Here is an 11,939-nt window from a genome sequence, read left to right as displayed (position 1 = left end):
CACTGTAAATTATTCTTCCCTCAACTTTCTTGCGTCATTTCATTAAATCACCTTATGAGAGTAATTTTTGGAGTCAGACCAACATTTTTTAGCTTGGTAAGTTGCAAGTATTCCATATTAGTTTTGGTATTGTTATCATCATAATCATTTTAATTCTGTGGTTGACTTGTTAAAGTCATGGAACTAATAAAGCTTCAGATTTAGGGTTAACATTTGGATCCTCTAAAGCCCATGTTCTTTCTGCCACTTTGTTACTTTTTCGCTAGTCTTAACAGTAATTGTTCAACTGTGATTAACTCTAAACTTTGCCTCTCTAGATTTTGGGGCCTTCTGTTATAAGTACCTCTAAGGGACACTGGAAAATTAACTTAGCCTAGGTTTCTGCAGAATGCGGTACTCTAATGTGAAGTAATGTATGCTCCTGTTCATAGTTAGGCTCTACATTTGGGATTATATTCTGTGAGGGACGTGACTGTCTTATTTATTCTTGGAGAAAAGCATCTGGGAAAGCAAAAATGAAAGCACAGAGACAAATTAGGAGGTTATTGCAGTAATGCAAATGAGATCATGATGACCTGGACCAAGGTGGTAAAATGTTGGGTTGGATAACATTTGGAAGGACTTGCTGATGAATTAAACGTTTGTGTGTGGGTGAGAGAGGTGTGGGGTTAGAGAAATAAAGGAATTAAGTAGGACTCCTCAGTTTTTGACCTGGATACCTAGAAGATTAGAAGTGTCATTCACTGGGATGGAAACACTGCCATAGGAGTAAGTTTGGAGAGTGGGATAAAGAACCAAGGATCTCTTACGGACACATCTATTACTGAGCTCTCCACATAGACTATTTTGCTAATTGATGGCAGGTAATGCGATTTATCCCTTTCTTCTTTCCTCAGTAGTGCTTGGTACATGAAGGAGGTAGTGTTTGAGCTGGATCTTAAAACAAGGGCAGGAATGTAAAGGGAGAATTATTAGGCAAGTAGGGTGTGCATTTCAGGCAGAGGGCATCCATGAACAGAGATATAGATAAGGGAGCATTTGGGGGCACTTTCTAGGCTAGTTAGCTGGAATGTAAAGTGTGAATAGGAAAGTAGTGGGAGATAAGATTCAAAAGGTAGGTTGGGGCTGGAGTTCATGCAAGACCAAATGCTAGAATAAGGAGTTTGTACTTTATTTGGTAGGCAATAGGAAAAAAATCTGATTTTTTACTAAGGAAGTGACACAGAGTAGTGCTTTGGAAAATTAACCAAATAACGTTGTACAGGATGAATTTGAGATGAGTGATCCCTGTGAAGATACTATTGTGTTAGTTCTAGGTAGAGAGGTAGGGAGGGACCTGCATTAGAGTTAAATGAAAAGGAGGAGATGGGTATGTGAGATACAGCTAGGCTGGGTGCAGTGGCTCCTGCCTGTAATCCCAGCACTCTGGGTGGCTGAGGCAGGTGGCTGACTTGAGGCCAGGAGTTACAGAGCAGCCTGACCAACATGGCAAAACCTAATCTCTACTAAAAATACAAAAATGAGCCAGTGTGGTGGTGCACACCAGTAGTCTCTGCTACTTGAAAGGCTAAGCAATGACAGTCTCTTGAACCTGGAAGGCAGAGGTTACAATAAGCTGAGATTGTGCCACTGTCAGCCTGGGTGACCAAGGAAGACTGTCTCAAAAAAAAAAAAAAAAAAGCTAAGCTGGATACTTGAACTTGGTAGCTAATGACTGCATGGCATGCAGGAATTGAGCAATATGATCAATTTTCATTTTCAGTACTTAGGAATTTTTAGTAGGAAATCACAACCTTCTGGGACCTTGTCAAGGTTAGTGTTCCCTCTATACAGTTACTGGCATGGAGAGCCACAGAGTAGGATATAGCTCTGTGATTAGGGGAGTGGATAGAGTGTCAGGATTAGATGAATGACCTCCAAGAGTCACAGGTATGATATTATCAACGTGCTAGTATAAAAAGGATTGTAGGAAATGAAGACATTTCACCCAATCTGGTGGGAAGAGCATGGGCTTTCTGGTAAGATAGTCCTGGGCTGGAATATAGCTCCACCATTTACTAGCTCCAAGTTTATTTAGTTTCCTGATCAATAAAACAAGGTGGTTGTATTAAGTTTAAAAAGCATAAAATATGTAAAATGCCTACCACAATGCTGAAGTAGCAATGACAGTGATGGACGTCTGATTCAATTTGCCGCACAGAATTTCATCAGTCTACATTCTGCCATTACCCGTTTGTCAGTCTGAAGCAGTTTTTAGCTACAGGCTGTCTCTTTAGCTCTCACCAAAATACAGAGAAGGCAAGGTGTTAAAAATGACATTTTAAGGACTTCTCTTTTAGTAGATAGCTGTGCTATGATATTTAACTGAATACTTCACATTTCACTATGTAGATCACTTTCTATTTGTGCTTTCATTTAAATAAGGGAGCTGAGGGGTGTGTGTGTGTGTGTGTGTGTGTGTGTGTGTGTGTGTGTTTAGAATGGAGAATGTTGAAAAGTGAAGGAAGAGTGGGTTGGAGGAAGGTAGGAATGGTCAGAGTTAGAGAGTTAGAAGTAGGTGGATGGGACAGCCCTGATGAAGAAACTCAAGGCTCGGGTTCTATTTCTCCGCTACTCGAGGATCTGCCCCGATTGGCCCAGTAACTCTACAATTTAGTCGTTTCTGCGCATGTCAAGATCTTTTGTCCCTCGGCGGACACCGTTTGCCAGCTAAAGCTATGTCTCCGCATTCACCGACTTCTTAGGGTGCCGAATTCTTTTTTTCCCCTAGCTTGCCATGGCGAGCCGGGGGGCTCGGCAGCGCTTGAAGGGCAGTGGGGGCAGCGCCGGGGACACGGCCCCGGCCGCGGACAAGCTGCGGGAGCTGCTGGGCAGCCGTGAGGCGGGCGGCGCGGAGCACCGGACTGAGTACGTCTGTGGCGCGGCAGGGGCGTGGCCGGCCGGGCGGCCGGCGCGGCTGGAGGGTCTCAGCAGTGTCGCGCGGGGGCTCCGTCTGGCCTGGCCTCCCCGCCGAAGGCCCGAGCTCTCTCTTCAGCTAGGTCCTATTGCTCTTCCTGGGCGGGTCACCATTCGGTCTTCGCCCACCTTAGATCCCTCCACTGCGGGTCCCCCTCTTTTGTAAAACAGCCTTGGAGTGCGGGTCTTTGATGCTCCTGGGCTAGGCCTAGCGTGGGCACAGCGTCTGTGGGAGATGTTGACAAGATAAAAGAGTAAACCTTTTACGGCTGTTCCTCACAGCTCCTTTTATTCTCCCTCAAGTTCCGACCCTTTACAAGGCCCACCCAACCGGCCACCACCTCTTCCCAAACCTGGGAGGCAGCAGGTTAGAACTGCATTAAAGAAGCTGTCAACATATGGAATTGGAGTAGGCTATACGTAGCTTGCACCTAGGCTTCTATTTGAACTTAAGGGGTAATGAATAAAGCCATGAAAAGCAATGACCTTGCTAAGAAAAGAAAATGAGAATGACAGCTTTGTGGCCTTCAAGTGAGTGATTAGTTGGCTTGGGATAAATGGACTGTCGCAAATGCAAGGAGCTAAAGTGTATGAGTTAATTTATGCCTTAAAAGCAGGAAGTGGGCCGGGCGCGGTGGCTCATGCCTGTAATCCCAGCACTTTGGGAGGCCGAGGCGGGTGGATCACGAGGTCAAGAGATCGAGACCATCCTGGTCAACATGGTGAAACCCCGTCTCTACTAATACAAAAAATTAGCTGGGCATGGTGGCGCGTGCCTGTAATCCCAGCTACTCAGGAGGCTGAGGCAGGAGAATTGCCTGAACCCAGGAGGCGGAGGTTGCGGTGAGCCGAGATCGCGCCATTGCACTCCAGCCTGGGTATCAAGAGCGAAACTCCGTCTCAAAAAAAAAAAAAAAAAAAAAAAAAAAAAGCAGGAAGTGGAAGGAGTGATAGAGTGATTAAAGTCAATTCTTCAAAAGGCCGAGGCAGGAGGATTACTTGAGCTGTGGAGTTTAAGTCCAGCCTGGGCAACACAGCAAGACCCTATCTCATAATTTTATTTTTTATTTTTGTGATGGAGTTTCGCTCTTTTCGCCAAGGCTGGAGTGCAATGGCACGATCTCTGCTCACCACAACCTCTGCCTCGCAAGTTAAAGCGATTCTCCTGCCTCAGCCTCCCAAGTAGCTGGGATTACAGGCATGCGCCACCACACCTGGCTAATTTTTCTATTTTTCGTAGAGACGGGGTTTCTCCATGTTGGTCAGGCTGGTCTCGAACTCCCGACCTAAGGTGATCCACCTGCCTCGGCCTCCCAAAGTGCTGGGATAACAAGCGTGAGCCACCGAGCCCGGCCACAATTTTTTTCTTAAAAATCTGAATTATTTATTGATTTTACTGAGAAAGAACAATTAGCCATTCACCTTTTTAGGTGAATAAGTGCTTTGATGTCCCTTGTCCTTTTTGCCCTTTCTGTCTAGATTTAGGTCTTCTGATTAGTAGGTCCTTCCTGACATAATTTTTTTTTTTTTTTTTTTTTTGCTTCTGAACAGGTTATCTGGGAACAAAGCAGGACAAGTCTGGGCACCCGAAGGATCTACCGCTTTCAAGTGTCTGCTTTCAGCAAGGTTATGTGCTGCTCTCCTGAGCAACATCTCTGACTGTGATGAAACATTCAACTACTGGGAGCCAGTAGGTGATTTCTTTAGCTTTCTCTTTTTGTTCTTGATTTTGCAGCATAGGAGTTACTACCAATCAAGAGACAAATAATACACAAGTGTGACTACTAGTAAAATAACTGTATTTTCTTTAAAAAAAAAAAAAAAAAAAAAGGCAAAAAACAGGCCTGGTGCGGTGGCTCATGCCTGTAATCCCAGCACTTTGGGAGGCCGAGGCAGGTGAATCACCTGAGGTCAGGAGTTCGAGACAAGCCTGACCAACATGGTGAAACCCCATCTCTACTAAAAATACAAAAATTAGCTGGGTGTGGTGGCAGGTGCCTGTAATCCCAGCTACTTGGGAGGCTGAGGCAGGAGAATCGCTTGAACCCGGGAGGCGGGGGTTGCAGTGAGCTGAGGTCATGCCATTGTACTCCAGCCTGGGCAACAGAGTGTTACTCCGTCTCACACACACACACACACACACACAAACAGAGATGACGGCTAACTATGTCACCCAGGCTGGTCTTGAACTTCTGGGCTCAAGCAGTCCTCTTGTCTTGACCTCCCAAAGTGTTGGGATTACAGGCATGAGTCACTGCACCTGGCCAGTAACTTGTGTTCACTTTTGTATTCTAAGCAGTTGATGTACCTGCTACTGAAGGCTGTAGGGAATTTAGCTGGTTTACACAAAGGTGTAATTTGTAATTTTCTTCTAAGTTTTTTAAAATGAAAATAATACCTAGAGATGGTTTTTAAAGCTAACAACTACTAAAAAACCTAAAGGAAAAGCAGTAGCTTTCTATTCTACTTCCTGTGTCCAAATCCTACTTTCCAGAGGCAACCACTTTCTTTCACTTTTTAAGTTATATCTTCTGATGGTTACCAAAATAGTGTTACTAAATAGTATGCTTCTATTGCTATTTCTTGATTTATGCATTATCTGTTGACTTCTATTATAGAAAATTTGGAGGTAAAATTTTGTGATCACATTTTGAATTCAAAAACTGAAGAAAGAATGTTAAGTGTAGGCTGTTTAAGGAAAATATAAAATTTAGAAGTTTTCTGTTTTGGCTAACAAGTATTGAGGAAAAATAAGTAGAAGGTAAAATTCAAGCTTTCAGTGTTGACCAAACAGCAATCTCGTAAAATTTATAGTGTCTTAATATTTTAAATATTGGGTCATTTTGATTCCTTTTTTATCCATCAGTTGCAAATCTTGTTGAGAATGTCAGCATTACTGTGTACCTTTGTCTGTTTAAAAAAAAATTTTTTTCGAGACAGAGTCTTGCTCCATCGCCCAGGCTGGAGTGCAATGGCATGTTCTGGGTTCACTGCAACCTCTGCCTCTGGGGCTCAAGTAATTCTCCTGCCTCAGCCTCCCTAGTAGCTGGGACTATAGGCATGCACCACCATACCATGCTAATTTTTGTGTTTTTTTGTAGAGATGGTGTTTTGCTATGTTGCACAGGCTGGTCTTCAATTCCTGGGCTCAAGCAGCCTGCCTGCCTTGCCCTCCCAAAGTGCTGGGATTATCGGCATGAGCCACTGTGCCTGGCCTGTCTTTGTCTTTAATATTTCTTTACTCAGAAACTTGGATCTGCTTACCAGAGATTTTTGGCCAGTATAACCCTGAATCTGTCTGTTTTGTATTTTTAGACACACTACCTCATCTATGGGGAGGGGTTTCAGACTTGGGAATATTCCCCAGCATATGCCATTCGCTCGTATGCTTACCTGTTGCTTCATGCCTGGCCAGCTGCATTTCATGCAAGAATTCTACAAACTAATAAGGTAAGGACAGACATACCTGAAAGAAATCACAATTGATTAAGAGGTGAGTCTCTAGTATAGTTTTGAGTAAAGGACAAAATAGATTGGTAGTTAAAAGGGAACTTTTTTTGGAAAAGAATCATTTATTCATTCATCATTCAACAAGCATTAATGGAACAGCTTTTATTTGGTAGACACTGTATTAAGTGCTGTGGCTATAATAGTAACCAAGTCCCTGACTTAATGAAACTTGTGGTTTAGTGGGGAAGATGAACATTGAACAAGTCACTCTAAATATGGTGGGTCTTATGCAGGAAAAGTACAGTGTGCAATGGAATAGCATATTAGGAGGGCCTAATTTAAGTAGAGTGCTGAGAAATAATTAGGTGTTAACTGGGACCTACCTAACCTGATTAGTTTTTGGAAATTTGATTATGATGTGTCTCGGTGTGGATTTCTTTGGTTTGTCTTGTTTGGAATTTATTCAGCTTCTTGAATCTTTAGGCTTATTCCTTTTGCCAAATTTGGAAAGGTTTTAGTTTTTATTTTTTTGAATACTTTTTCATCCCTGTCCTTTTTCCTCTTCTCTGGAACTTTGATGTTGTGAATGTCAGATCTTTTGTTATTAGTCCCCCAGGTTCCTGAGACTCTGTTTTCAATTACTTTCTCTCTGTTGTTCACATTGAGTAACTTTTGTTCTTCTATCTTCCACTTCACTGGTTCTTTCCTCTGTCCCCTCTTCCAATGTTGAGCCCATCCATTGCATTTTTAGTTTGTTCTATGTATATTTTCTATTTTAAAATTTCCATTTGGTTTTTCTTTATACCTTCTAATTTTTTTACTGAGACTTTCTGCTTTTTCATTTGCTTCAAGCATATTCTTAATTATTCACTGAAATATTTTTACAAAGTCTGCTTTAAATTTTGTTAGATAATTCTAACACCTCTGTCATCTTGGTATTGGAATCTATCGATGAACTTTTTTCATTCAGTTTGAGATCTTCCTGGTTCTTGAAATGGACATTTAAGGTATTGCATTATAAGATTCTGGATTATTCATGGGCTCAGCATGCTTTCTTTGCACTGTTGTGCTCCATTGGATCTTATTTAAGCCTTCTATTTTAGCTGGCTTCTTTTGATACTACTTTCCACTAACCCAGCAGGGAAAGAGCGTTAGTGGGAAGTCTCTACCTTGCTACTACCAAGTGGAGGTAGAACTTCAGGTTCCCTACCAGGCCTCCACTGACATCTGAGGAAGAGGGTCTTTTTTGGTTATTGCTGGCCAAGGGTAAGAGGTCTTGTTCCCTACTAGGCCTCCACTGTTACCACCCCACAGGTAGAGTAGAAGCATCTTGACAGATTGGAGTTGGGTGTGGAAGTCCAGCCTCCCTAAGTAGTTGCCACTGACACCATGATGGGGGAGAGACTTATTACTATCAGTGGGGATGAAAGTCCTGGCTTCCCAACTGACCTCTGATGCATGGGTGGGAGCAGGTATTTGTCCTGACTAGAGTAGTTATTGTCTAAAAGTTTTTTCATCATGCTAGGCTATCCTTTTCTTGGTCCTTTGGCTACAGAGCCGATCTTGGTTGGGGTATTTTTGTTTTCTTTGCCCATTGGCATTTTCAGTTGCCAGCTTCTTTAGCTTCATGCCTAGAATATGCCAAGCAAAAAGAAAACCCATGGAATTTATCACTGCATTGTTCCTCATGTCCCAAATTCTGTAGCCAGCCTGCTTTCTTCCCGCCACCTTCAGAGTCTTCTTAGGTTGGTTTAAATATATTGTCCAGAGTTTTTGGTGGTTTTTAAATTTGTTTTAAATATAGTGTCCACGAATAGAAGAAAAGTCCTTTTTCCATGAAGCAGAAGTCCCTAATTAGAGAACTGAAGGATAAGCAGGAGTCGTCTAGGTAAAGGAAGAGTGGGAATGAGGGAGAAAGTTGGGAATAGTCTTCTAGACTGATGGCCTTGAGGATGGGAAGAAGGACAGCATGGCCTTCTTGTATAAACAGGTTTGACACTTGAAAGAGAGGGTGTGGTGGAATAGATTAGATGAGACTGAGAATTAAGAAGATGCCAGATTTCTACAAGACCTGGTAGGATCTATTAGGATATTAGACTGTTGTTCTTTTTCCCCCAAGTCTGTTGTGTGAAGCCACTGAAAGGTTTTAGGCAAAAGAGGTATGATTACATTTGCATTTTAGAATGATCAGAAAGGTAGCACCTGCAGAAAGTGACAGAAATACTGTCCCTCCCTTCCCCATCTAGTATCTCATTTCTGTTTTTTGTTTGTTTGTTTGTTTGTTGTTTTTAAATGAGATGAAGTCCTGCTCTGTTGCCCAGGCTAGAGTGCAGTGGTGCCTTCATAGCTTACTGCAACCTCTGCCTCTCAGGTTCAAGCAATTCCCATGCCTCAGCCTCCTGAGTAGTTGGGATTACAAGCATGAGCCACCACACTTGGCTAATTATTTTTTTTTGCATTTTTAATAGAGACAGGGTTTCACCATGTTGGCCAGTCTGGTCTTGAACTTCTGACCTCAAGTGGTCCACCTGCCTTGGCCTCCCAGAGTGCTGGGATTATAGGTGTGAGCCACTGCACCTGGCCTCATTTCTGATTTTTTTTGAACTTGTCAAAGGAAAGATAATAAAGGGTGAAGGACTCAGTAGAAAACTAACAATATGCTATGCAGAGGATTTTTATTTCCACTTGGATATCTGCTATCACTTCAAATTTTACATGTTCAACACAGAATTCTTCCTCTTCTCTAATCCTCTTACGTCACTGATGTACACAGCAAGTGAAACGGAAAGCAAGATTTCTCTTCTTCTATTGTTCTTACTTCTGATCTCCTTTTTCCTAGCCACCTGGCAAAGGGGAATTGTAGCTTAGCGAGTCACAGCCCCGGCATCATAACGCTGAGTAGAGAAGGACGGTTGTTTCTGAGAGACAGTGTGGTAACAATTGGCACCTCTAGTGATAGCTACCTTCTCAATCTCTTGCTACTCCAAATGAAAGCACCTTTGTATTGTCTGTTCCTGGACCTGTTTGTGAATTTCTCTGAAGTGTACACTCAGAAGTGAGATCCACACATAGACCCATGGGCTTACTTAATCTCAGAGTTCTGCCAGATTGCTTTCCAGATGGCTGTACAACTTTTATGTACAACTTTTTATGTACAACTTTTATGTTTATATTTTATGTTTTATGTTCCTTGCAGCAGTACTCCAGGTTCCATCTTCCTCACATCTCCTGAGGCTTTGATGTTTCTGACTTCCTCATGTATGTGAAATGCTTCTCATTTTAATTGAATTTCTCTCATAACTAGTAAAGTGGAGCATTTCTTCATATAATTATTACTCATTTAGAGCTTCCTTTCTGTGAATTACACATTCACATCCTTTGTCTATTTTTCTGTTGGGTTTTCTATTTCATTCTTCCAATTTGTAGACATTCTCATTAGTAACCCCCTATAGGTTATAGATAGTGTATATATTTTCTCTTACACTGTTACCTCTCTATTACCTTTGTCTGTGGTCCTTTGTTGAACAGTAATCTTTAATTCAATATGGTCAAACCAATCTATTTTCCTCTTGTGTTTGGTGGGTTCGGGGTCTTTCTAAAAGAAATCCTCCTTTACCACAGGTCATAGAGATATTCTTCTGTATTTTCTTCAATTAGCTTATTAGCTTTTTTTTTCTCTTTTTTTGAGATGGAGTCTCACTCTGTCACCCAGGCTGGGGTGCAGTGGTGCAATCTTGGCTCGCTGCAACCTCCTCCTCCCAGGTTCAATCAATTCTCCTGCATCAGCCTCCTGAGTAGCTGGGACTACAGGCATGTGCCACTGTGCCCAGCTAATTTCTGTATTTTTAGTAGAGAAGGGGTTTTGCCATGTTAGCCAGGCTGGTCTCTAACTCCTAACCTCAGATGATCCACCAGCCTTGGCCTCCCAAAATGCTTATATTCAATTAGCTTTTAATTTTATCTTTTACATGTAAGGCTTTAATTATTTAAAGTTTATTTTATAAATTGTGGAAAGATCCAGCTTTATTTTTTACTATGTGGTGAACTGGATTTTCTAGCACCATCTGCCAGATAACCCACCTTTTTCCTTCTCATTTGTAATACCACCTCTATCATACACCTCATTCCTGTATGTATATGGGTTCTTTCTATTGTCTTTATTCTTTGTCATTGGTCTGTTTACTGCCATATTGCTTTTATTATTGTGGCTTTGTAATATATGTCAGTATCTGGTAGATGAATTTCTCACTTTATCCTTTTTAAAATTTGTATTTTAAAAATCATCTTAGAATCAGTTTGCCCTTCACCCAAATTTTGCTAGGTTTTGATTGGAGTTGTACTGAATTTACATATTATTTTGAGAATGAATACTTTTATTTGACTTTATTTTATTTTATTTTTTGAGACAGGGCCTTGCTCTTTTGCCCAGGCTGGAGTGCAGTGGTGCAGTAATAACCTACTGCAGCCTCAGAATCCTGGGCTCAAGGGATCCTCCCGCCTTAGCCTCATGAGTAGCTAGGACCACAGACATATGCCACCACATCCAGCTAATTTTAAATTTTTTATAGACTTAGAGTCTTACTATGTTGTCCATGCTGGTCTGGAACTCCTGGCCTCAAGCAAACCCCTTGCCTCAGCCTCCCAAAGGGTTGGGATTACAGGCAAGTGTCACTGCACTCAGCAGAATTAACCCTTTTACAGTGTTAAGTCATTCTGTCCCTAAAATGATATATTTATCCATTTAGTCAAGTTTTGTGTCTTTTAATAAATTTTTTTACACTTGATCTTAACCTAAAGGCCAAGAGTTGATAATTTTTTTAAAGTATTCATTTCAGTCTTGTGAAGTCTGATAGGTTAATGCCTAGATTCTTTGCACTTTTTGTTGTGATCATAAATGGTATCTTGTTTTCTTTTATTTTTATCTTAATACCGAATGTCTTGCTGAATTTCCTCATTAGTGTCAATGGTTTGTCAGGTGAAGCTTGTGGGTTCTCTTTCATCTTTGTATATTAAGTTTAGTTTCTTCCATTCTGTTACCTCATTTTATTTTTGTGTCATTGTGCTCTGACTAGAACTTGCAGTTGAATATTAGTAGGGATGGTGGTATTTGTCCTGCTCTCAAACAGAATTCTTATATTAATTCATGTTAAATTTTAACTTTCTAAATATGTATATGTACTCTCTCCAATTAGATGAGGTGTCCTTAAATGTATAAACTTTGTACTAAAATTATCTGTGTTCCTAATAGCATCTAGAATACTGCTCAGTATATAGTAAGTAGGCTTTCAGTGTATTTTTATTGAATTAGTGAAAGAATTTGGGCATTTACAGGATACTTTATACAAGTTTTTTAAAAATTTGTTGCTTATAATCATGAAAATATAAGGTATCTTTCATGTTATATGCAGTTACAGTAATCATATCACATATATATATATATATATATATATTTTTTTTTTTTTTTTTTTCTTGAGACGGAGTCCTTCTCACTCTGTCACCCAGGCTGGAGTGTGGTGGTGTGATCTTGGCTTATT

The 11,939-nt window shown here is 41.1% G+C and overlaps 1 protein-coding gene across 7 annotated transcripts in view; it reads left to right on the top strand.

Annotated features, from left to right (window-relative positions):
* Positions 1-2,476: 2,476 nt before the first annotated feature.
* ALG9 (ALG9 alpha-1,2-mannosyltransferase) overlaps positions 2,477-11,939 on the top strand; it is a 100,953-nt gene continuing 91,490 nt past the window's right edge. For 2 of the 7 annotated variants that reach the window (XM_012470549.3, XM_021671119.2), the window contains exons 1-3: positions 2,481-2,907; positions 4,507-4,645; positions 6,271-6,405. In XM_012470549.3, coding sequence (XP_012325972.1) covers positions 2,777-2,907; positions 4,507-4,645; positions 6,271-6,405 — 405 coding nt within the window. In that variant the 5' untranslated portion in view covers positions 2,481-2,776. Of the gene's footprint in view, positions 2,908-2,958; positions 3,487-4,506; positions 4,646-6,270; positions 6,406-11,939 lie in introns of those variants that run through there. The other 5 variants (XM_012470554.3, XM_012470552.3, XR_001110280.3 and 2 more) reach the window with 4 other exon arrangements.

Source organism: Aotus nancymaae, unplaced genomic scaffold, assembly GCF_030222135.1.
Source record: "Aotus nancymaae isolate 86718 unplaced genomic scaffold, 86718_ANA_hifiasm-v0.15.2.pri h1tg000012l, whole genome shotgun sequence".
Lineage (NCBI taxonomy): Eukaryota > Metazoa > Chordata > Mammalia > Primates > Aotidae > Aotus > Aotus nancymaae.
This window is presented reverse-complemented; position numbering and strand designations above follow the sequence as displayed.